Source organism: Oncorhynchus mykiss, chromosome 20 (genome assembly GCF_057628025.1).
Source record: "Oncorhynchus mykiss isolate SJ-2025 chromosome 20, ASM5762802v1, whole genome shotgun sequence".
NCBI lineage: Eukaryota > Metazoa > Chordata > Actinopteri > Salmoniformes > Salmonidae > Oncorhynchus > Oncorhynchus mykiss.
In genome coordinates this window covers 22,999,947-23,022,977 of record NC_143041.1, presented here as the reverse complement: position 1 = coordinate 23,022,977, position 23,031 = coordinate 22,999,947, and the positions used below count along the sequence as shown (strand labels likewise).

General features: G+C 40.4%; 1 protein-coding gene across 13 annotated transcripts in view; it reads left to right on the top strand.

Annotated features, from left to right (window-relative positions):
* LOC110498770 (ATP-citrate synthase) overlaps window positions 1-23,031 on the top strand; it is a 133,400-nt gene that overhangs the window by 52,163 nt on the left and 58,206 nt on the right. For all 13 annotated transcript variants that reach the window (XM_036955912.2, XM_090212614.1, XM_036955913.2 and 10 more), the window contains 6 exons: window positions 2,816-2,957; window positions 12,030-12,198; window positions 12,661-12,765; window positions 12,934-13,130; window positions 13,483-13,564; window positions 17,208-17,318. In XM_036955912.2, the coding sequence (XP_036811807.2) occupies window positions 2,816-2,957; window positions 12,030-12,198; window positions 12,661-12,765; window positions 12,934-13,130; window positions 13,483-13,564; window positions 17,208-17,318 (806 nt within the window). The remainder of the gene's footprint in view (window positions 1-2,815; window positions 2,958-12,029; window positions 12,199-12,660; window positions 12,766-12,933; window positions 13,131-13,482; window positions 13,565-17,207; window positions 17,319-23,031) is intronic.

Below are 23,031 nucleotides of genomic sequence, written 5' to 3'. Positions count from 1 at the left end.
AGGTTAATGCAACCGCTGTGTCAGATTTCAAAAAAGCTTTACAGCAAAAGCACACCATGCAATAATCTGAGTACAGCGCTCAACCACAAAAACAAGCCATACAGATACCCGCCATGTTGTGGAGTCTGTAAAAGTCAGAAATTATGTTATAAATATTCACTTACCTTTGATCTTCATCAGAATGCACTCCCAGGAATCCCAGTTCCACAAATGTTTGTTTTGTTTGAAGTTCATCTTTGTCATTTTTGTCCTTTTTGTTAGCACATTTAGTTCACCAATCGAAATTCCCAAAGTCCAGATGAAAAGTCAATAAAGTTCCATTACAGTTCGTAGATTATATACATCGCTTGACATGTTTCTATCTTTAGGATGTTTTATCATTAATCTTCAATAATGTTTCAACCGGACAATTCCTTTGTCTTTAGAAATGAAAAGGAACGGAGTTCGCGCTCACGGCCACACGGGAGTCTTAGCTCAAGGCATTCTGCCAGACCCCTGCCTCAAACAGCTCTTATTCACTCCCCCTTCACAGTAGAAGCCTGAAACAACTTTCTAAAACTGTTGACATCTAGTGGAAGCCTTGGGAAGTGCAATATTACCCCATAGACACTGTTTATTCGATAGGCAATGACTTTGAAAACTACAAACTTCAGATTTCCCACTTCCTGGTTGGATTTTTCTCAGGTTTTTGCCTGCCATATGAGTTCTGTTATACTCATACATCATTCAAACAGTGTCAATGTGCATGAGCCTGGCCTGCCACAGGAGTCGCTAGAGCGCAATGGGACATTCCGGCCGGCTAAACATTCCCCTAACCCGGATGATTTTGGACCAATTGTGCGCTGCCTCATGGGTCTCCTAGTTGCGGCCGGCTGCAACAGAGCCTGGACTCTAACCAGGATCTCTAGTGGCACAGCTAGCACTGCAATGCAGTGCCTTAGACCACTGCGCCACTCTGGAGGCCCAGGATAAACACTTTGTAACAAACCGGCTTTGGTCCATGTGGCCCAATTTGGGTAAGTCTCGAGACTGGATGACAACATTTTGGAAAACAGTTTAAGATCTGTGTTTATCAAGGATGGGGGGGGGATAGTGAGAACACTGGGTGACATCCTTAACTTTGTTTTTATAAAAGTGCAATTAGTGCTGTGTTCACATCTTTCCTAAAGTAACCTTTGTGACCGACTGTAATAATTTGAGGTTTCTTCTTTTAGAAAGGACTTAGTCTGGCTTGGTGTGGGTTTACAATCTGCGATGTACAGTTCTTTATAGAAGCGGGAGAAACTAGATCAATTTGGGTTCTGATTTAGTAATTCCAGTTTTAGATTTAATAGTTGCATAAATCAGTTAATTGATCATTGCTGTGTAGCTTGTTGTCCAGTGCTGGGTCGATTTACCATGGAAGTAATGGTTGAGTCTTACTCAATACATGGTACTTTCAGTAAATTAAGTTTAATTTACAGGAAAGAATTTCAATTGATTGTTTAATTTTTTGATTTCCTTTTACAGCTTAGTTCATGCTGTTTCCAGGTCATGCACATTGGCCGCTGTCTTTAAACTCCACTTTAGTTGAGTAGGTATCCACTTTAAAAGTGAGCCGTGCAAAAGACTCTGCCCTCTGCCCTCGACTTCTCTTATGTCCTTACAAACAATCTCTCGAATATTGGCCAACGCTTTCTGTTGTCGGGTGTTGAGCAGCCATGTTCCCACAAGTGAATTGTGAACGGACAGAATATGCCAGCTGCTGTAGCGAAATAGACAATTGCTATTGTTCCTTGTAATACAGTGAATGTCCCAAACGTTATTGTGATGGTTAAATGTTGACAATTATTTATAAATAAGTCAGTTAATTCATAGTTTTGCTATAAAAAAAAAAAAGCCACGAGGAAGCCACGTGTTTCAATGGATGCTACTGGAACCTGAACTACCAAACTGCTCTGCACTTTGCCCTTTGCTGTGTTCACTTTGGGTTGGGGTCAAGAATTGTTTTAAAATGCAATATTACATGTTTATTTCCTTGGTGAGGCACATTAGAGTTGTTGCTTTGGAATAATTCATTACTCATTCTTCCATTTTCAGGTGGTGTTTCAGTAACACTTTCCAGTACAATGACAAACCAAAACATTTGTCTGTTGAGCACCTTAGGAAAGAGAGCCCTTAGCTCCAAGAATGGGAAATGTATATCCTACTGACAAATATAACTAGTCAGACTCTTGACTTAATTCAATACCTTCAGATAAATAGTTTTACGTGTATGTCTTTTTTCATCAAAGTCGTGGGCAATGGGAAAGATTATTTTCAACAATTTCCCCCAATCAAAGATTCATAGTTTTTTTTATTTCTGTAATCGAGGTATGCACACAATGATATATGTATCAAACTTATATATGTATCAAATACAAAACATTCACCATTCTATTCTTCTCACACCTGCATTGGTTTCAGTTCTCATAACATTTCTGAGCTTGCCTCAGGTTTCCATGAACAAATGTTTGAGAAGAAATACAATGTCAGATTCAGACCCCCTCTTGTTTAAAATGAATAGTTCCTTCATCCCCCTTGTCCATTTGCCTCCCCTGGTGTCTGCTTTCAGAAAAAACAGAGAACCCTCCCTCTGATACATTTCCCATGTAACATTTGTGACGCCTCTCCTCAATATCCTCACAGAATTAACAGCCTATCATGTGCTCCCCGTCCCCGTTGCTTGTCTCTGTTCTTAGTGCCTTGCTGTACTCTACAATAACCCCTCCTGTGTGTGCTGTCTCTTCTCTTCCTCCACTCTTATCCACTCCCTCATTTTCTCATCTCCCTGCAGCCAAAGCCTCCATGCTGTTTAGCAGAAACACCAAAGCCATCATGTGGGGCATGCAGACGCGGGCGGTGCAAGGCATGCTCGACTTTGACTACGTGTGCTCACGGGACGAGCCCTCTGTGGCGGCCATGGTCTATCCCTTCACGTAGGTTCCTCAAGACTCTTGAGCCCAATTTCCATTCTCCCACAAATCTTTCCTCAGTGTGCACTTGTTCACTACCACTCAAGGACTTTAAAATAATTGATTGTTGTAGATTGCTATAAAAATACAGAGTACCCTTTTGAAAGGCACAGAATTTATTCACAAAAAAGTTAGAAATGTAGAGAGGTGGAATAAACATTTATTTTAGAGCCAAACTGAGCTTACCAAATTATACAACACATTATCAGAAGCACAGTGCACTTTGTCTCATGTCTGTAGGTCTCACCATTGCTGAGATGTGTATATACATTTTTGTGTCCAAATTCTGGTTCAAAGTGGCCTGAGAATGCACACATCGGAGGCCACCCGTGTCATTTTGGTGCCATTTTTGGAACAATGGCTAAGCCTTTTCCAAAAATGGCACCAAAATGACACGGGTGGACTCTGATTTACAAACCGAAACTAAAATATCTCAAGATAGGAATGTTGTATTAACATGACATTTTCAGGGGTTATATAAAATTAGCATGTTAAAATTAAGTATAATTGTGTACAGTGGAGAACAGGTATTTGATACACTGCAGATTTTGCAGGTTTTCCTACATACAAAGCATGTAGAGGTCTGTAATTTTTATCATAGGTACACTTCAACTGTAAGAGACGAAATCTAAAACAAAAATCCAGAAAATCATGGTTTTTAAGTAATTAATTAGCATTTTATTGCATCTCCCATTCCTCCTCTGGATCATCCAGATGGTCATTGGCAAACTTCAGATGGGCCTGGACATGCGCTGGCATGAGCAGGGGGACCTTGGGTGTGCGGCAGTATTTTAATCCATGACGGCGTAGTGTGTTACTAATGGTTTTCTTTGAGACTGTGGTCCCAGCTCTCTTCAGGTCATTGACCAGGTCCTGCCGTGTAGTTCTGGGCGGATCCCTCACCTTCCTCATGATCATTGATGCCCCACGAGGTGAGATCTTGCATGGAGCCCCAGACCGAGGGTGATTGACCGTCATCTTGAACTTCTTCCATTTTCTAATAATTGCGCCAACAGTTGTTACCAAGCTGCTTGCCTATTGTCCTGTAGCCCATCCCAGCCTTGTGCAGGTCTACAATTGTATCCCTGATGTCCTTACACAGCTCTCTGGTCTTGGCCATTGTGGAGAGGTTGGAGTCTGTTTGATTGAGTGTGCGGACAGGTGTCTTTTATACAGGTAATGAGTTCAAACAGGAGCAGTTAATACAGGTAATGAGTGGAGAACAGGGGGGCTTCTTAAAGAAAAACTAACAGGTCTGTGAGAGTCGGAATTCTATTTCACCTTTATTTAACCAGGTAGGCAAGTTGAGAACAAGTTCTCATTTACAATTGCGACCTGGCCAAGATAAAGCAAAGCAGTTCGACACATACAATGACAGAGTTACACATGGAGTAAAACAAACATACAGTCAATAATACAGTATAAACAAGTCTATATACGATGTGAGCAAATGAGGTGAGAGAAGGGAGGTAAAGGCAAAAAAAGGCCATGGTGGCAAAGCAAGCATTGCACAAGCATTTCGCTACACTCACATTAACATCTGCTAACCATGTGTATGTGACAAATAAAATTTGATTTGATTTGAAATACAATATAGCAAGTTAAAACACTGGAATGGTAGATTTGCAATGGAAGAATGTGCAAAGTAGAAATAAAAATAATGGGGTGCAAAGGAGCTAAATAAATAAATGCAATACAGTAGGGAAAGAGGTAGTTGTTTGGGCTAAATTATAGGTGGTCTATGTACAGGTGCAGAAATCTGAGCTGCTCTGACAGTTGGTGCTTAAAGCTAGTGAGGGAGATGAGTGTTTCCAGTTTCAGAGATTTTTGTAGTTCGTTCCAGTCATTGGCAGCAGAGAACTGGAAGGAGAGGTGGCCAAAGAAAGAATTGGTTTTGGGGGTGACTAGAGGGATATACCTGCTGGAGCGTGTGCTACAGGTGGGAGATGCTATGGTGACCAGCGAGCTGAGATAAGGGGGGACTTTACCTAGCAGGAGCGACCTCATTGATGTATACAGAGAAGAGAGTCGGTCCAAGAATTGAACTGCCAGAGGTCCGGACAGCAGACCCTCCGATTTGACACACTGAACTCTATCAGAGAAGTAGTTGGTGAACCAGGCGAGGCAATCATTTGAGAAACCAAGGCTGTCGAGTCTGCCGATGAGGATGTGGTGATTGACAGAGTCGAAAGCCTTGGCCAGATCGATGAATACGGCTGCACAGTAATGTTTCTTATCGATGGCGGTTAAGATATTGTTTAGGACCTTGAGCGTGGCTGAGGGTGCACCCATGACCAGCTCTGAAACCAGATTGCATAGCAGAGAAGGTATGGTGAAATTAAAAATGGTCGGTCTTACAGGTTGGTAGGTGATCAAATACTTATGTCATGCAATAAAATGCAAATTAATTACTTAAAAATCACACAATGTGATTTTCTGGATTTTTGTTTTAGATTCCGTCTCTCATAGTTGAAGTGTACCTATGATAAAAATTACAGACCTCTACTTGCTTTGTCAGCAGGAAACACTGCCGATTTTGCAGGTTATCAAATCTCCCCACTGTATACACACACACACACTGCTCAAAAAACTAAAGGGAACACTTAAACAACACAATGTAACTCCAATCAATCACACTTCTGTGAAATCAAACTGTCCACTTAGGAAGCAACACTGACAATAAATTGCTGTTGTGCAAATGGAATAGACAGGTGGAAATTATAGGCAATTAGCAAGACACCCCCAATAAAGGAGTGGCTCTGCAGGTGATGACCACAGACCACTTCTCAGTTCCTATGCTTCCTGGCTGATGTTTTGGTCACTTTTGAATGCTGGCGGTGTTTTCACTCTTATTTAACCAGGTAGGCCAGTTGAGAACAAGTTCTCATTTACATCTGCGACCTGGCCAAGATAAAGCAAAGCGGTGCGACACAAACCGAGTTACACATGGAATGGGGAGCGCTGCCAGAGCCCTGCAAAATGACCTCCAGCAGGCCACAAATGTGCATGTGTCTGCTCAAACGGTCAGAAACAGACTACATGAAGATGGTATGAGGGCCCGACGTCCACAGGTGGGGGTTGTGCTTACAGCCCAACACCGTGAAGGACGTTTGGCATTTGCCAGAGAACACCAAGATTGGCAAATTCGCCACTGGCGAAATGAACATGTTTGCAAATTATGGGCTGAACATTTCCTTAACCCATTGAAGTTATTCATTTTCCATTTTGGATGTCCTCTGTTTACTTAGGTCAATAATGTGAATCATCTATGCATTCTAGCTAGCTACTAATGTATTACCCATGTTTATTTCTGGTGAGTTTTTTCCCTGCCCCCTAATTCTGGCAATCCATGAACATGAAGTACCCTAAAGATTAATAGATGAAAAGGTCAGAAAGGTCAAACTACAGCAAGTATGGCCAATAAAACCAAAAAAGAGATGATGAATCTTTTATCAAGTCTATCTGATGCAACATTTACTAATGTAAAGATAAAGAAAACAGAGGGCATATACAGTTAGTCTAAATTTATGTACACCTAGTCCAAATTAATTTAAACTTAGTTTTTCACAATTCCTGACATTTAATCCTAGTAAAAATCCCCTGTCTTAGGTCAGTTAGGATCACAACTTTATTTTAAGAATGTGAAAATAATAGTAGTGATTTAATTATTTCAGCTTTTATTTCTTTCATCACATTCCCAGTGGGTCAGAAGTTTATATACACTCAATTTGTATTTGGTAGCATTGCCTTTAAATTGTTTAACTTGGGTCAAATGTTTTGTGTAACCTTCCACAAGCCTCCCACAATAAGTTGGGTGAATTTTGTCCCATTCCTCCTGACAAAGCTGGTGTAACGGAGTCAGGTTTGTAGGCCTCCTTGCTCGTACACGCTTTTTCAGTTCTGCCCACACATTTTCTATAGGATTGAGGTGAGAGCTTTAAGCCATTTTGCCACAACTTTGGAAGCATGCTTGGAGTCTTTGTCCATTTGGAAGACTCATTTACCTCCAAGTTTTAATTTGATGTCTAGAGATGTTGCTTCAATTTATCCACATACTTTTCCTTTCTGATGATGCCATCTATTTTGTGAGATGCACCAGTCCCTCCTGCAGCAAAGCACCCACACAACATGATGCTGCCACCCCCGTGCTTCACTGTTGGGATGGTGTTCTTTGGCTTGCAAGCATCCCCCTTTTTCTTCCAGATGGTCATTATTGCCAAACAGTTCTATTTTTGTTTCATCAGACCAGAGGACATTTCTCAAAAAAAGTACGGTCTTTGTCCCCATGTGCAGTAGCAAACCGTAGTCTGGCTTTTTTTATGGCGGTTTTGGAGCAGTGGCTTCCTTGCTGAGCGGCCTTCCAGGTTATGTCGATATAGGACTCGTTTTACTGTGGATACTTTTGTACCTGTTTCCTCCAGTATCTTCACAAGGTCCTTTGCTGCTGTTCTGGGATTGATTTGCACTCTTAGCACCAAAGTACGTTCATCTCTAGGAGACTGAATGCGTCTCCTTCCTGAGCGGTTTGTCGGCTGTGGTCCCATGGTGTTTATACTTGCTTACTATTGTTTGTACAGATGAACGTGATACCTTCAGGCGTTTGGAAATTGCTCCCAGGGATGAACCAGACTTGTGGAAGTCTACCATTTTTTTCTGAGGTCTTGGGCTGATTTATTTTTATTTTCCCATGATGTCAAGCAAGGAGGCACTGAGTTTGAAGGTAGGCCTTGAACTACATCCACAGGTACACCTCCAATTAGCTCAAATGATGTCAATTAGCCTATCGGAAGTTTCTAAATCCATGACACATTTTTCTGGAATTTTTCAAGCTGTTTAAATGTACAGCTTTCCATAAAGATACAACATAACAATTAGGGCTCAGCTTGCTTAATGCAGGGTGCATCATCTAGTATGCACCTGTAATTAAAAATGTATACACACAGTATACACTGAGTGTACAAAACATTAAGGACACCTTCCTAATATTGAGTTGCACCCACCCCTTTTGCCCTCAGAAAAGCCTAAATTTGTCAGGGCATGGACTCTACAAGTTTTCCGCAGGGACGCTGGCCCATGTTGACTCCAACGCGTCCCACAGTTGTGACAAGCCGGCTGGATTTCCTTTGGGTTCTTTACCGTTCTTGAAATACACAGGAAACTGTTGAGCGTGAAAAACCCAGCAGTGTTGTAGTTCTTGACATAAAGCAGTGCGCCTGGCACCTACTACCAAACCCTGTTAAAGGCACTTATATTGTCTTGCCCATTCACCCTCTCATTGAAACATATACACAATCCATTTCTCAAGGCTTAACAATCCTTCTTTAACCGGTTTGCTCCCTTTCATCTTTCAATGCCAATAGTCTATGTAGCCATTTGATTAGCTGTTCAGGAGTCTTATGGCTTGGGGGTAGAAGCTGTTGAGAAGCCGTATGGACCTAGAATTGGCGCTCTGGTACCACTTGCTGTGCGGTAGCAGAGAGACATCGAGGAACTTAATGCTTTCAACCTGCTCCTCTACAGCCCCGCCGATGAGAATGGGGACGTGCTCGATCTCCTTTTCCTGTAGTCCACAATTATCTCCTTTGTTTTGATCATGTTGAGAGAGGTTGTTGTCCTGGCACTACACGTCCAGGTCTCTGACCTCCTCCCTATAGGCTGTCTCATCGTTGTCGGTGATCAGGCCTATCAAATCAACATGAATTGGTCACATACACGTGTTCAGCAGATGTTATTGTGGGTGTAGCGAAATGCTTGTCCCACTGTTGACATCAGCAAACTTAATGATGTTGGGAGTCCTGTCATGCCTGCTCAGTACAGGAGGGTACTGAGCACGCACCCCTGAGGGGCCCCCATGTTGAGGATCAGTGGCGGATGTGGTGTTACCTACCTTTACCACCTGGGGGGACGGCCCGTCAAGACGTCCAGGATCCAGTTGCAGAGGGGGGTGTTTTGTCCCACGGTCCTTAGCTTAGTGATGAGCTTTGAGGGCTTGTAGTTTGTCTATTTTATTGTCTAATGATTGTACGTAGGCTAATAGGACGGATGGTAAAGGCAAATTACCCACACACCGAAGGATCCTTACAAGGCACCCTGACCTTTGTCCTCTTTCTCCTGCGACTGACAGGGATGAGTGCCTTATCAGGTGTCTGGAGTAAATCTCTCTCGTCCAACTCGTTAAATAAGAAAAAAAACATGTGTATTGGATCGTTAAAAAATACATATTTTACATAAACTGCAAGGTAATCTATAAAATGGGCTGATGGTGAAGTAGACATACTCTGTATTCATATCACAAAATATATAAATAAGCTCTCCACAATGAATTTCAATAGGAAACTTGTAAAAATAGACCAGATCCTGCAACCATGGAGAGGTAAATACCTGTAGTTATGGAAAAATTGCCCTGATTAACCCAAATATATCGGTTTACTCGCTTACATATGAATTGGGTGGGTTGAGATGATTAAATATAAAATCACTAAACCTCTCTAAAAGCTTCACTCATTCAAAAGTTGTATTTGACCCCTAAATGGTTCTCAAGTAGATTACTAAGAAAAGCTCATCCATTGTTTAAAAATTGCCTTTGTGCAGATTGCCATGTCTCATTTTCGATTAATTGAAAATGATACTTTGAAAAAAACTCTTCTTCAAACAAGCTTCAATTTTGTCACCCTGAAAAGATAGAACAAATATTATGGCTGAACTCAAATGTGCTGATTTGATAAAATACCTGTATTTATGGGAAAGATGTTTGAAATAATATTGTACATTTGAGTGGTAGTGTTATGTCCTTCATGGAGTAATCAGAATTGTACGGAAAGGTCTGCTTAATCCAAGAGTACAACCAATTTGATTACAGCATTGCCCCAAAAATGGAGGAGGCGGGTGGCAGCGGGAGGTGGTAGTGAACTGGTCTGTCTGCCCAATACAAAGGGTCAAAACTGGTGGAGGAATAAAAATCGCATAAATAGGAAAGTATACCAGTTTCATTTGAGGACCAGGATGTTGACAACTGTGCCATACGGATTGCGAAATAGTTGGGAAGAGATTTTTGATGTACCGATTCTGTGGTACGATATATAAAACGCAAGATTTCGTGCTTTTCAGCTAAAGTTATTATATAGATTTCTTGCCACCAACAAAATGTTGAATATTTGGGGCATGAAATCATCGAAGCTCTGCAGATTTTGTTGTGAGGATACGGAATCGATAGACCATTTATTTTGGTATTGCCCTCAGGTAGCCTGTTTCTGGTCTCAGGTTCAGGAATGGCTGAAAATGCATAGCATTGATCTAAAATTGACCATAGAAATAGTACTGTTAGGACATCTGGAGAGACCAGGTCAGTCAATTGCTCATACTCTTAGTAAAAGTATTTATCTTCAACTCGCAATCTGTGGATTCTATTCGATAAGAAATTGTATGTTAAACATCACAGCATAGTTGAAATATATGTGTTGCGTAGAAACCCGAAGTGGGTGGCCAGCTGAGATGGATGGGATGGGCTGAGGGTTGGTATGTGGAATTGGAGTCAAGTGGGAGTGGAGTTGCTGTGTGAGCGAGAGAATGATGGTTAAAGATAAAAGGAATAGTCTGCAATCTAGCTGCACTTGAATTCGTTTGACTTTATTTTCAATTGACATTTCTTGACATATGTCCATACAAATTATGCCAGATTTCGACCGGCTGAGAAACGCTGCCTGCCGGTCTGGTCCCGACTCACAACCATTTTTGAATCAATTGTTGCAAAAGTCACAGACAGCAAGGTTTATACAAATTAGAGCCAAGGATAATTAGATTTAGCAAACTTCCTAAGTTAGGAAGTATAAATGGTATTCATCAAGCTAGCCAGCTAGTTAAACCGAGCCTGTTTGTCCCATTGACTTAACATGGCTTTCAGTTAGCAAGCTAATCGATTAGCATGCGCACCACTGTGGATATTTTCGACAGGTAAACATTACAAACTGAACACTGTATGTAATGGTAGGTAGGTGTGTGTGTGTAACATATATTGATAAAATATTATAGTGAAGCCACATATGAGATGGCCAACATTTCACTCCAACATAGGTGGTGATTTTCTCTCACTTAGCTCAAAAACGGTCAGCATGTGTTAAAAAATATACTTGAACAGCAGACTGATTACATGACCATTATCTGCGCTCTGATTGGAGGATTCCTAAAAATTGCCCACTAGGTGGCACTGCCGATCAGGATTCCCCAGATAATGAAAAGCTGCTCATATTCAAAATCAAATAGTTGTAGTAACCACTGCTGGGCTGGCAACAATGCATGACAATATCGCCTCCAAAAAATTGTCATGGCCTTTATTATCTGGGGAATCTTGATCGGCAGCGCCACGCCACCTAGTGTGCAATTTTTAGGAATCCTCCAATCAGAGCGGAGATATTGGTTATGTGATTCGTCTGCTATTCCGAAGTATGGCCGCTATTTTTATGCTGAAGTAAGAGAGAATCTAATCCTATGTTGGAGTGAAATGTTGGCCATTCACGTCTCGTGGCTTTACTACAATATTTTATCATAATATGTTAATACATACAGTACCAGTCAAAAGTTTGGACAACTACTCATTGCAGGGTTTTTCTTTATAATTTATATTTTCAATATTGTAGAATAATAGTGAAGACATCAAAACTATGGAATAACACACATTTGAGTCATGTAGTAACCAAAAAAGTGTTAAACAAATCAAAATATATTTGAGATTTTATCCAAGTAGCCACCCTTTGCCTTTATGACAGCTTAGCGTTCTCTCAAACAGCTTCAGCTGGAATGTTTTTCTTGAAGTTCCAACGTGTATTCTAGTCACATCTCATGCATCAACCAGACTAATTACTAATGTACTTGGTAATACATCTTTGTTTCCCAAATCCAAAATGGACTCTAATGAACTGAAAGAATGTATCCTTAGAATACTAATTGTTAATCCAGTTGAAGTGATTTGAATAATAATGTTTGATCAGACTGGTAATAATTGGTGTGTTTATTGATGTAGCTATGTGTGACTGTTCTCAGCGGGGACCACAAGCAGAAGTTCTACTGGGGCCACAAGGAGATCCTGATTCCTGTTTATAAGAACATGGCCGACGCCATGAAAAAGCACCCCGAAGTGGACGTGCTTATAAGCTTTGCCTCGCTCCGCTCCGCCTTTGACAGCACCATGGAAACCATGCAGTACTCACAGGTACGACTTATTTAGTTTAATTTTAATTTTTTAAAACTTTTTCTCAAGTTATGGCTTCCTTTGGCGGAGATAGGCTGGGGGGTAGCCTTATAATGACAAATATAGTCAAAATCCACATCCAAGGACATACATGTGTATCGATGGCTCTTGTCGAAGCTAATGTAGCCTTGCAGAGTTATAGCACTTACTCTGACACAGGAAGTAACTGTCAACCTTCAACCATAATAGCTGAGGTTTTCTAGTTTATTGGTACTGACTGTTAATGTCGATTTGCTGGTGATGAGTAAGGTTAATGTTAACAACAATAATTTGACGTAAAATGTGCGTAAATACTATTAGCAAAATAGAAAGCTGTTATGGCCGATGTCTTAGACCAAGCAGTTATGTCCCTTATCATTCAAGGACATGTTGACCTTACTTGTTTGAATGCTCTTAATAATGAATTTACTTTTGTTACTCCAGATCCACACCATCGCCATCATAGCTGAGGGCATCCCTGAAGCCCAGACAAGGAAGCTGATCAAGAGGGCAGATGAGAACGGCATCACAATCATCGGCCCAGCCACGGTAAGCACTTCACTAATAACATGCAATATTGAAACAGAATATGGCTGCATTTTACTGTTTGAGCATTAACGTGTGTTTGTCATTGTGTCTCTCTGACATATCGCTGGTCCCTGAAGAGAGCATAACAACCCGTGCCTAACCTCCATCACTCCTCTGTGTCCTAACCAGGTGGGAGGCATCAAACCCGGCTGCTTCAAGATTGGGAACACGGGCGGAATGCTGGACAACATCTTGGCCTCCAATCTGTACCGGCCAGGCAGCGTGGCCTACGTGTCCCGCTCAGGAGGCATGTCCAACGAGCTCAACAACATCGTCTCCCACGCTACAGATGGCGTCTACGAGGGTGTGGCCATCGGAGGTGACCGGTGAGCAAGATTAGGGAGAGGTCAGAGGGCAAATGGCAAACTAGAGAATCTAATCCAATAGCGATGAATGGATCCACTTTATTTCACTGGAGCTATCATTCAGGGCATGTATTCTCAAAGCATCTCAGAGGCAGGAGTACTGATCTAGGATAAGTTTAGCCTTTAAAATGATAATGATTTAGGTGGGACCTGGTCCTAGATCAGCACTCCTACTCTGAGACGCTTTGTCAATAGAAGCCCAAGTTTTTACTTTAATTGTAAGGTGGTTATGTACTCGATGATAATCTAATAACTTCTACTTTCTCTTTAAAACAAGTTCCTCTACTAAAGCACCATTTGCATTGACCTGTAGGTATCCAGGTTCAACGTTCATGGACCATGTGCTCCGCTACCAGGACACTCCAGGAGTGAAGATGATCGTGATGCTTGGAGAGGTGAACCTTTTATTGGCACTACCAACTTGTTTTACCAGCGTTGCTTCTCATATCTGTATGTCTTACAGGTCAAGAACAGTCATTTTCACGTAAAATAGCTTTTTGAGTGACTAAAATATCACCCATAATATTTGGGGGGGATAGAAATGCAAAAAAAGGAAAAAGGTAGAGAAAAGGTACTTTCTCTTATGGCTAACTACCAGGAAGTATGAAAAGACAGGCTGAGTGGGTTGCATTGATTGACAGCTCTTTGCAAGGCCTATGTCGATGCAGTGAGTAAAAGCTAATTTGGTGATACACAAAGCATCTCAAACAACATTGAAATTGCATCAATAGCCAGGTTTCCATCCCAAATTTTCTTTGCGACATGTACTTTACTCGTAAGCTGTTGGCTAGAGCGCACGTGCCAATACCAGAGTGAGCGCACTCGCCATATAACGCACATTTGTTTTGTGGAAGGTGGGAAAATGCGCATGTTAGTTTTTTGGGGATTTTAGGATCTTCACATTCAATATGCTGCCATTTGGACGGAAACATAGCTATTGATGTATTTTTTTTTAAATCAATCTTACGTTTGGCATGTCTATTGATGCTGTTCACTGCAGCACTGATGGATGTGTTGACATGACAACTGTCAGTTTTGAATGGCCCTTCCCCCATTTTGTTCCATGCTGGCCAAAGACCAAGCTAGTCAGTGTTAGGTTCTAATTCTGATTTTAAAAATTCTGATTTAAAAAAAACACTGGAAGCTTAACCAAATTTATTCTCCGAGGGTCTATACAGCTGCATCAGACAAAACGTGTTTCCACCAACAAGTATATATACTCCAATTTAGATGCACTCCTCCTCTCCAACCCTTACATATTTTCTGGTTCTACAGGAAGATGAAGTGATGGGTTAATAACTGTTCCTTCTCCCTTAAATTGACCAGACCTCAACCCCCTTAATGCCTAATCCAAGGCTTTCCATCCGTATCACCTATAGCAATCATGTGATCACCTAGAGCAACCATCTGGCTCCTACAGATAACCATTAACTTCTGATGTAAAAACAAGTCTCTATTACTCATGTACTACATACAGTATGACTCCTGATGTATCATGTCTCTAGTATAACAATGTTCCAAGTTTAACCCAGAATCCAACACCAGTAACTAGCTGATGCCAGACACAGATGAAAGGGGAAACATAAGTACCTTTGCCATAGATAAATAGTGTAAACCTTTATATTTGCTGATAACCTACGGTCAAATTTTGGCACCTGTTGAGTAGCTCTCTACCCTTGAATTATTCCACATTTTGTTGTTACAGATATAATTCAAAATGGCTTTATTTTTCCTTACCCTTCTACACACACTGTCCCATAATGACAGTGTACATTTTGACAAATGAAATGCGGAAATATCTAATTTATATACGTATTCAAACCCCTGGGTCAATATTTGTAGAAGCACCTTTGGCAGCGATTTATAGATGTGAGTCGCTCTGGCTAAATCTGTTAAGTGCCTGGATTTTGTAACATTTTCAGAAAATCTTCAAGCTGTGTCAAATTTGTTGTTGATTATTGCTAGACAACCATTTTCGGGTCTTGCCGTAGATTTAAGTCAACTGTTACTCGGCCACTCAGGAACATTCCCTTTCTTCTTGGTAAGCAACTCTAGTGTAGATTTGACCTTGTATTTTAGCTTATTGTCCTGCTGTGTCTGGTGGAAAGCAGACTGAACCAGGGTTTCCTCTAGGATTTTGCCTGTGCTTAGCTCATTCAGTAAATGTTTTATCCAGGAAAAACTCACCAGTCCTTAATGGTTTTCAAGCATACCCATAACATGATGCAGTCAACACTATGCTTGAAAATATGGAGATATACTGTATTGGACTCTACAGGATCAGTGGGTTATCGTAATGCGATAAGCATAAGGTTGAAAGTAACATTTCCCAGGACATAGACAGATCTGACATTGGCAGAAAGCTTAAATGCTTGTTAATCTAACTGCACTGTCCAATTTACATGAGCTATTACAGTGAAATAATACCATGCTATTGTTTGAGTAGAGTGCACAGTTATGAACTTGAAAAGTTATGAATAAACCAATTAGGCACATTTGGGCAGTCTTGATACAACATTTTGAACAGAAATACAATGGTTCATCGGCTCAGTCCAAAACTTTGCACATACACTGCTACCATCTAGTGGCCAAAATGTAAGTTGTGCCTTGGCTGGAATAATACATTTATGGACATTCTCTTGCATTTCACAGATGATGGTACTAAAAAACATGTTTTTCTTTATCTTTTACCAGATCTAATGTGTTATTCTCCTCTCATTTCACATTTCCACTAACTTCAAAATGTTTCCTTTCAAATGGTATCAAGAATATGCATATCCTTGCTTCAGGTCCTGAGCTACAGGCAGTTACTTTTGGGTATGTCATTTTAGTTTAAAATGGAAAAAAAGGGGTGGATCCTTATTAATAGTTTTGCCACATTTTTTGCAGTATTACTTTGTTGCCTTGTTGCAAACAGGATGCATGTTTTGGAATATTTTTATTCTGTACAGGTGTCCTTTTTACTCTGTCACTTAGGTTATTATTGTGGAGTAACTACAATGTTGTTGATCCATCCTCAGTTTTCTCCTATCACAGCCTTTAAACTCTTAACTGGTTTAAAGTCACCATTGGCCACCTGGTGAAATCCTTCCTCTCTGGCAACTTGAGTTAGGAAGGACGCCTGTATCTTTTTAGTGACTGGGTGTATTGATACACAATCTAAAGTGTAATTAATAACTTCACCATGCTCAAAGGGATATTCAATGTTTGCTTTATTATTATTATTATTATCCCTGGTCTTTGTGTTTGAAACTCACTGAGAGACTGAGACCTTTACAGATAATTAATTGTATGTGTGGGGTACAGAGATCAATTCATCAAAAATCATGTTAAACACTATTATTGCACACAGTGAGTCCATGCAATTTGTGACTTGTTAAGCACATTTTTACTCCTGGACTTATTTAGGCTTGCCATAACAAAGGGTTTGAATACTTATTGACTCAAGGCATTTCAGCTTTTCTTTTATCAATTTCAAAAAATTCAGAAAAACATAATTCAACTTTGACATTATGGTGTATTGATTGTAGGCCAGTGAATTTAAAATTTTAATCCATCTTAAATTCAGGCTGTAAAACATGGAAAAAGTCAAGGGGTGTGAATACTTTCTGAAGGCACTGTATATAAACCACGGCCCTCTGCCAACACGTTTTCTCCGATGTTGGTTACGTAGCGGAACTTATAAAATAATGTCATGCTACCATTGGTGTATTAAAATGAGTTAGTGATGTCACCATATTCCCTTAAAAATCCCACCTCCTGAATTCAAGTGTTTGACATGGGGGAGGGTACTGACCAATACATTTATGATAAAACTTTATCAATGTCATTTTTCATATTTTTGATCACCATACTTTGGTATGGTTTCATCCAAATATCATCCAATTTCATGAAACATAATTTACAATGTTTATATTTATTAGATTTCTCCATTAACTAATATTTATATTAGATTGTGTAAATTATCCTCCAGATTTATATCTATTTACAAAATATCCTAAATTTACACCCTCTTTCTCTTCTCTCTCCCTTGTGTAGATCGGAGGCACAGAAGAGTATAAGATCTGTCAAGGCATCAAGGAGGGCAGGATAACCAAGCCGGTGGTGTGCTGGTGTATAGGAACCTGTGCGACCATGTTCTCCTCGGAGGTCAGTCGGCCGGTTTGGTAACGTGTCTAGGGAGAACTTATCAGGGATTCAAACTCGCCACTTTCAGGTGAATCATGTAGATGGGTAAAAAAAATATGTTTCTGGAAGAGCGGTGGGGTCTGATGAAAGTGAGTGTACACCCATTGAGCAATGAGTGCTTCATCCAATATCACGTGACAGCTGTGAGCAGCCAACCACATCCCCTTACCAGCAATTAGCCTAGCCTACTCTGCTGTTTCTCTCTGTCCATTCTTTCTGCGCCTCTCCATCAGTTTTAAAATGTTATTTAGACGTAGTGGCGAGCTGGGTTGTCTGTCGTTAAATGTGTGTAATTATTGGAGCGGCTCTCAACGCGAGCGAAGAGGATGCGTAGGTGTCTTTTCATTTCGTCTGTATGAACAAGCAGGCCTGTCTGACTAGGCTTCGCTGTCACGTAGCCTCCGAGTACCACTGCCATAGAGAAACTGAGCACAATGACAGTCATACATGCACCTTCACATAACTGAAAACCACAAACTTTTCACCCAAACCCCATTCTACCGCAAATTGGTGTACATGTTAAAAAATAAAAATAAACACTTCGCAGGCCATTTTAAACGACTTGTTGGCAACAAGTTTTTGGTTTGATAACAAACGACCTTGTTTAGTCATGTTACCTGGCTAGCTGACAACATGGTACCCAACAAATATGGTGAAATGTTTTCAGTGTTGTATATTTTTTAAATAAGATCATCCTTGAGAACTAACAATCACCAAAAAAAACTGGACTGTCGGGAAGAATATAAAATAAATAAAACATGTTACTCAGATGGTATAAGTTCACGGCTAAGCCATGACAAAATGTGTAGAATTGCAGGAAATTAGCTTTAAAACTGCACATTTTCTCTAAGCCCCATGGCATAATGTAAGAATTGCAGAAAATGTACATTAAAACACTCAAATCTGGTCTCTGCGGCCAAGAGGAGGACCTCTAAAATTTGTGGCCAGAGACCATTGGTTAAAGGCAAAGCACAGCCACTACCACTCGGTATAGAGAAAAAATAGAAAAATAAAACATGTAATATTATATACACAATATGTGTTTCTCCCCATTCACTGAACCTTCTTCTCTGTGGGTAGCTATCTAACAGTTATTTGTGGCTAGCTAGCTGGCAATAGAGAAATACACACGCAAAAGTTTTACTTCAGAACTATCAGCTAGCAAATGTGGATTGTAATAATGTAGCTAAACATAATTTTGAATATTGTAGTCAGGCAACATTGTTATTTGGAAGTCAGATTGAATTTTCTCTCGCTTCAGCTCATAATGGCCACCTTTGATTTCAAGAAATGTTGTAATTTTTTTATGTGGTTGTCATTTATTTGCATACTGTCCATTGAAGCTTGCATCGATGCATGCTTAAAAATATGTACAAACTGAGTACGCATTCAAGAAGTGCCCTCCGTGCTATGTTTCGCATACTTTGAATTAGACGCATACTCCCACCCTCCTGTGCAATAATTTGCGTGCTTGGAGCATGGTAGTACGCATTTTAAGAAACACTCAATGAGTAATGATAACTTGGCTATATACAAGGGTACCAGTACCGAGTCGATGTGCAGGGTTACCAGGTAATTGAGGTAAATATGTACATATAACTAGGGATTTTTCTCAGTGAACTAAAACGTGCAAGGGTAAAAATGGAATATGCTGGATCATGGAAACTCTCATTCCTGTGTATTTTATCGAAGGTCATGGAAAAGATTATGTTCGAGCAGATTTACATTTTATATTTCCTTACATTATATATATATATTTTATATTTCCTTACTTTTGGAAATCCCATTCCACTGACACTTGCCTAGTATATGCCAAAAGGCATTTGATACAGTGCATCATGAGATTTAGTTTTTAAAACTAAGTCATGGGCTTTAACAACTTAGCTATGAAATGGGTTAGGTCTTATCTGCAAGGATGAAAACTAATGGTAGATGGGACCCGGTCTAAACTATAACCTTTAACTGGGGGGGTAACCCAAGGGAGTGTGCTGGGTACACTTTGTTGTATATAAATGATTTGAAATCTGCTTGTACATGTGACCGTTTCCTCTATGCAGGTGATTCTGCGCTGTGGGTTTCCCACAAATACAAAAATGTGGTTGAAAGCCCTCAGTGCTGAACTTCTGAATGTTAGTTAATGTCTATATCATACTTTTGCGCAGACATTTGGAAACTAAACATGACAATTTGAAAAATAAGCCACGTGAGTTTTTTGAGTGTGAAATACTATTTTTGTCCCCATATGCAAAGCAAACCGTAGTCTGGCTTTTTTATGGTGGTTTTGGAGCAGTGGCTTCTGCCTTGCTGAGCTGCCTTTCAGGTTATGTCAATATAGGACTTGTTTTACTGTGGATATAGATTATTTTGTACCTGCTTCCTCCGGCATCTTCACAAGGTCCTTTGCTGCTGTTCTGGGATTGATTTGCACTTTTCGCATCAAATTACGTTAATCTCTTGGAGACAGAATGCGTCTCCTTTCTTTCCTTATGACGGCTGCGTGGTCCCATGGTGTTTGTACAGATGAACGTGGTACCTTCAGGCGTTTGGAAATTGCTCCCAAGGATGAACCAGACTTGTGGAGGTCTACAATTCTTTTTTAGGTCTTGGCTGTTTTTCCCATGATGTCAAGCAAAGAGGCACTGAGTTTGAAGGTAGGCCTTGAAATACAGGCACACCGCCAATTGAGTCAAAATATGCAATTATCCTATCAGAAGCTTCTAAAGCCATGACATAATTTTCAGGAATTTTCCAATCTGTTTAAAGGCACAGTCAATTTAGTGTATGTAAACGTCTGACCCACTGGAATTGTGATACAGTGAAATAATCTGTCTGTAAACAATTGTTGGAAAAATGGCTTGTGTCATGCACAAAGTATATGTCCTAACTGACTTCACTTGTGAAATTTGTGGAGTGGTTGAAAAAATAATTTTAATGACTCCTACCTAAGTGCATATAAACTTCTGACTTCAACTGTATGCGTTACAGCTGTATGAGTCAACAGACGTGGCGGGCCTGGCACACCTGGTATATGTCCATTATGTTTATGGGGGGTCAATTAAGGAAGGCATCCTCTTCTGGAAACCAGGACAACATGAGAGGATATTTTTAAAGTACTGGACAGCTTTGTGTGCTGCGGACACAGGGTATTTCGGGGTTCAATTCCACCAATGGGGAGGAAGGAGTAGGCTGTCCTTATAAATAAGAATTTCCTCTTAACTGACTTGTCTAGTTAATGGTTACCCTAAGAGCATAATGTTTCTACACCCTAATTTTCAAATTCTAGTGTAACTAATACCCAAACAGAGATTCAGTGAAAAATAAAAATCTCATTGATTTATCAAGACTAGTCCCCATGCTTCTCTCAGAGCAGTGCGAAACGGTGCTAAAACAGTTGTTGGCTATTGCTTAAAATCCTACTGCTTCTAACTTCAATATGCTCTTTAAATAAGACCTATACCACTTTTAACAGCACATTACTCAACACTAGTGATACTCATGTCGCCTACGATAGACCTACAGTTTATCGAAAAATATGACGTGACTCTCCGCCAATAGTTACTTTAAGGATTGGAGGATGTTTCTGTAATTCAGTGATACTTATTCCCATAGTAATTCGTTATGGGTCCATCACTAAATATACATTGGCATTTTGAAAGTGTATTTGAATCATTTTATTGTTTAAGTTTGAACTTTGAAATCTAACAAATTTTTCCGGATTGGCACAAATTCCCCGATATCAGGGTACTCTGGCACTAAGAACAGAACAGCAGGAATGTTTCCCTAGTCAGCGCTATTAGTGCAAGGCCCCTTTTTAAAGTGTAAAAAGGCAATTATTGAGCATGGGGTGAGACATTGTTACTAATTTGTAAATAAAGCCACTTTGTTATTTAGAGTGATTTATTTCTGTTTTTAGAGGGAGAAAAACCAAAAACATTAATCTCATGGATCTCCCAGTCAAGGCCGGCACGGGTATTGAACCAGCATCTGTAGCAACACAGATTGCACAGCGATTCAGTGTCTTATACCATTACACCACTCAGGCGGCGGTGTACAACATGACCAGTCGGGAGTGGCCTACAGTAAGAGCAAAATCTAAATTAAATAATAAAAACCTTAGTGTAACAACAGTCATGCACAATTATCAGTTTCTATTTAGGTTTATGTGCTCAAACTCCCCCTTGCGCTGGTCTGGAGCTATGAAGTGGTGACGCAGGGTACCATACTAAACCACAAATTACCTCTAAATCTTGCAGCGTAAGGAGGAACCACTGTCTAGGACAAGAATACCGACAACCGCCTGAAACATTTGTCTATGCGACAACCATGTACGCCTGACGTATCCACAATGAACACAACCAGACTTTCTGTCGATTGACTCTCCAGCAGACGGACCGGTGACCACAAAGACAAAACAAGACATACACTCGTAAATATGTAAATTGCAATTTATTTTTGAAATAAGCTGTCATTCGTGTAAAGTGTTAGCTGATATCTACACTCATAGAAATAGCTGAGTTTCCCGCTCTTGAGCGGTCCACACCCCCTTTCCTTTGTCTACTAAGCCGTCATACCGATTTTAGCCCACAAAGGACAATGTGTTAATGTGTTAGTAACCGATATCTGTTTTTGTATTTCTGTGATTATTTACTATCGCTGATTCATCATTTAGGTTAGGGTTTGTGCAGATATCCAAGGGTTTGCGACTTCCAGTAATGAGAACTGATGAGGTAATAATGATACATTAATAGAAGACTAATCAATAAGATATGACAGTATCTGATGAGTCGATTCAGGAAATAGACTAAATATTTTCCCGTGGTGCCCCACCTTCCTAGTTAGTTCAAGTTTACATGATTGGTTTAATCAGTTAATGGGCGTGCAAAATTATTCAGCCCCCTTAAGTTAATACTTTGTAGCGCCACCTTTTGCTGCAATTACAGCTGTAAGTCGCTTGGGGTATGTCTCTATCAGTTTTGCACATCGAGAGACTGACATTTTTTCCCATTCCTCCTTGCATAACAGCTCGAGCTCAGTGAGGTTGGATGGAGAGCATTTGTGAACAGCAGTTTTCAGTTCTTTCCACAGATTCTCGATTGGATTCAGGTCTGGACTTTGACTTGGCCATTCTAACACCTAGATATGTTTATTTTTGAACCATTCCATTGTAGATTTTGCTTTATGTTTTGGATCATTGTCTTGTTGGAAGACAAATCTCCATCCCAGTCTCAGGTCTTTTGCAGACTCCATCAGATTTTCTTCCAGAATGGTCCTGTATTTGGCTCCATCCATCTTCCCATCAATTTTAACCATCTTCCCTGTCCCTGCTGAAGAAAAGCAGGCCCAAACCATGATGCTGCCACCACCATGTTTGACAGTGGGGATGGTGTGTTCAGCTGTGTTGCTTTTACGCCAAACATAACGTTCTGCATTGTTGCCAAAAAGTTCAATTTTGGTTTCATTTGACCAGAGCACCTTCTTCCACATGTTTGGTGTGTCTCCCAGGTGGCTTGTGGCAAACTTTAAACAACACTTTTTATGGATATCTTTAAGAAATGTCTTTCTTCTTGCCACTCTTCCATAAAGGCCAGATTTGTGCAATATACGACTGATTGTTGTCCTGTGGACAGAGTCTCCCACCTCAGCTGTAGATCTCTGCAGTTCATCCAGAGTGATC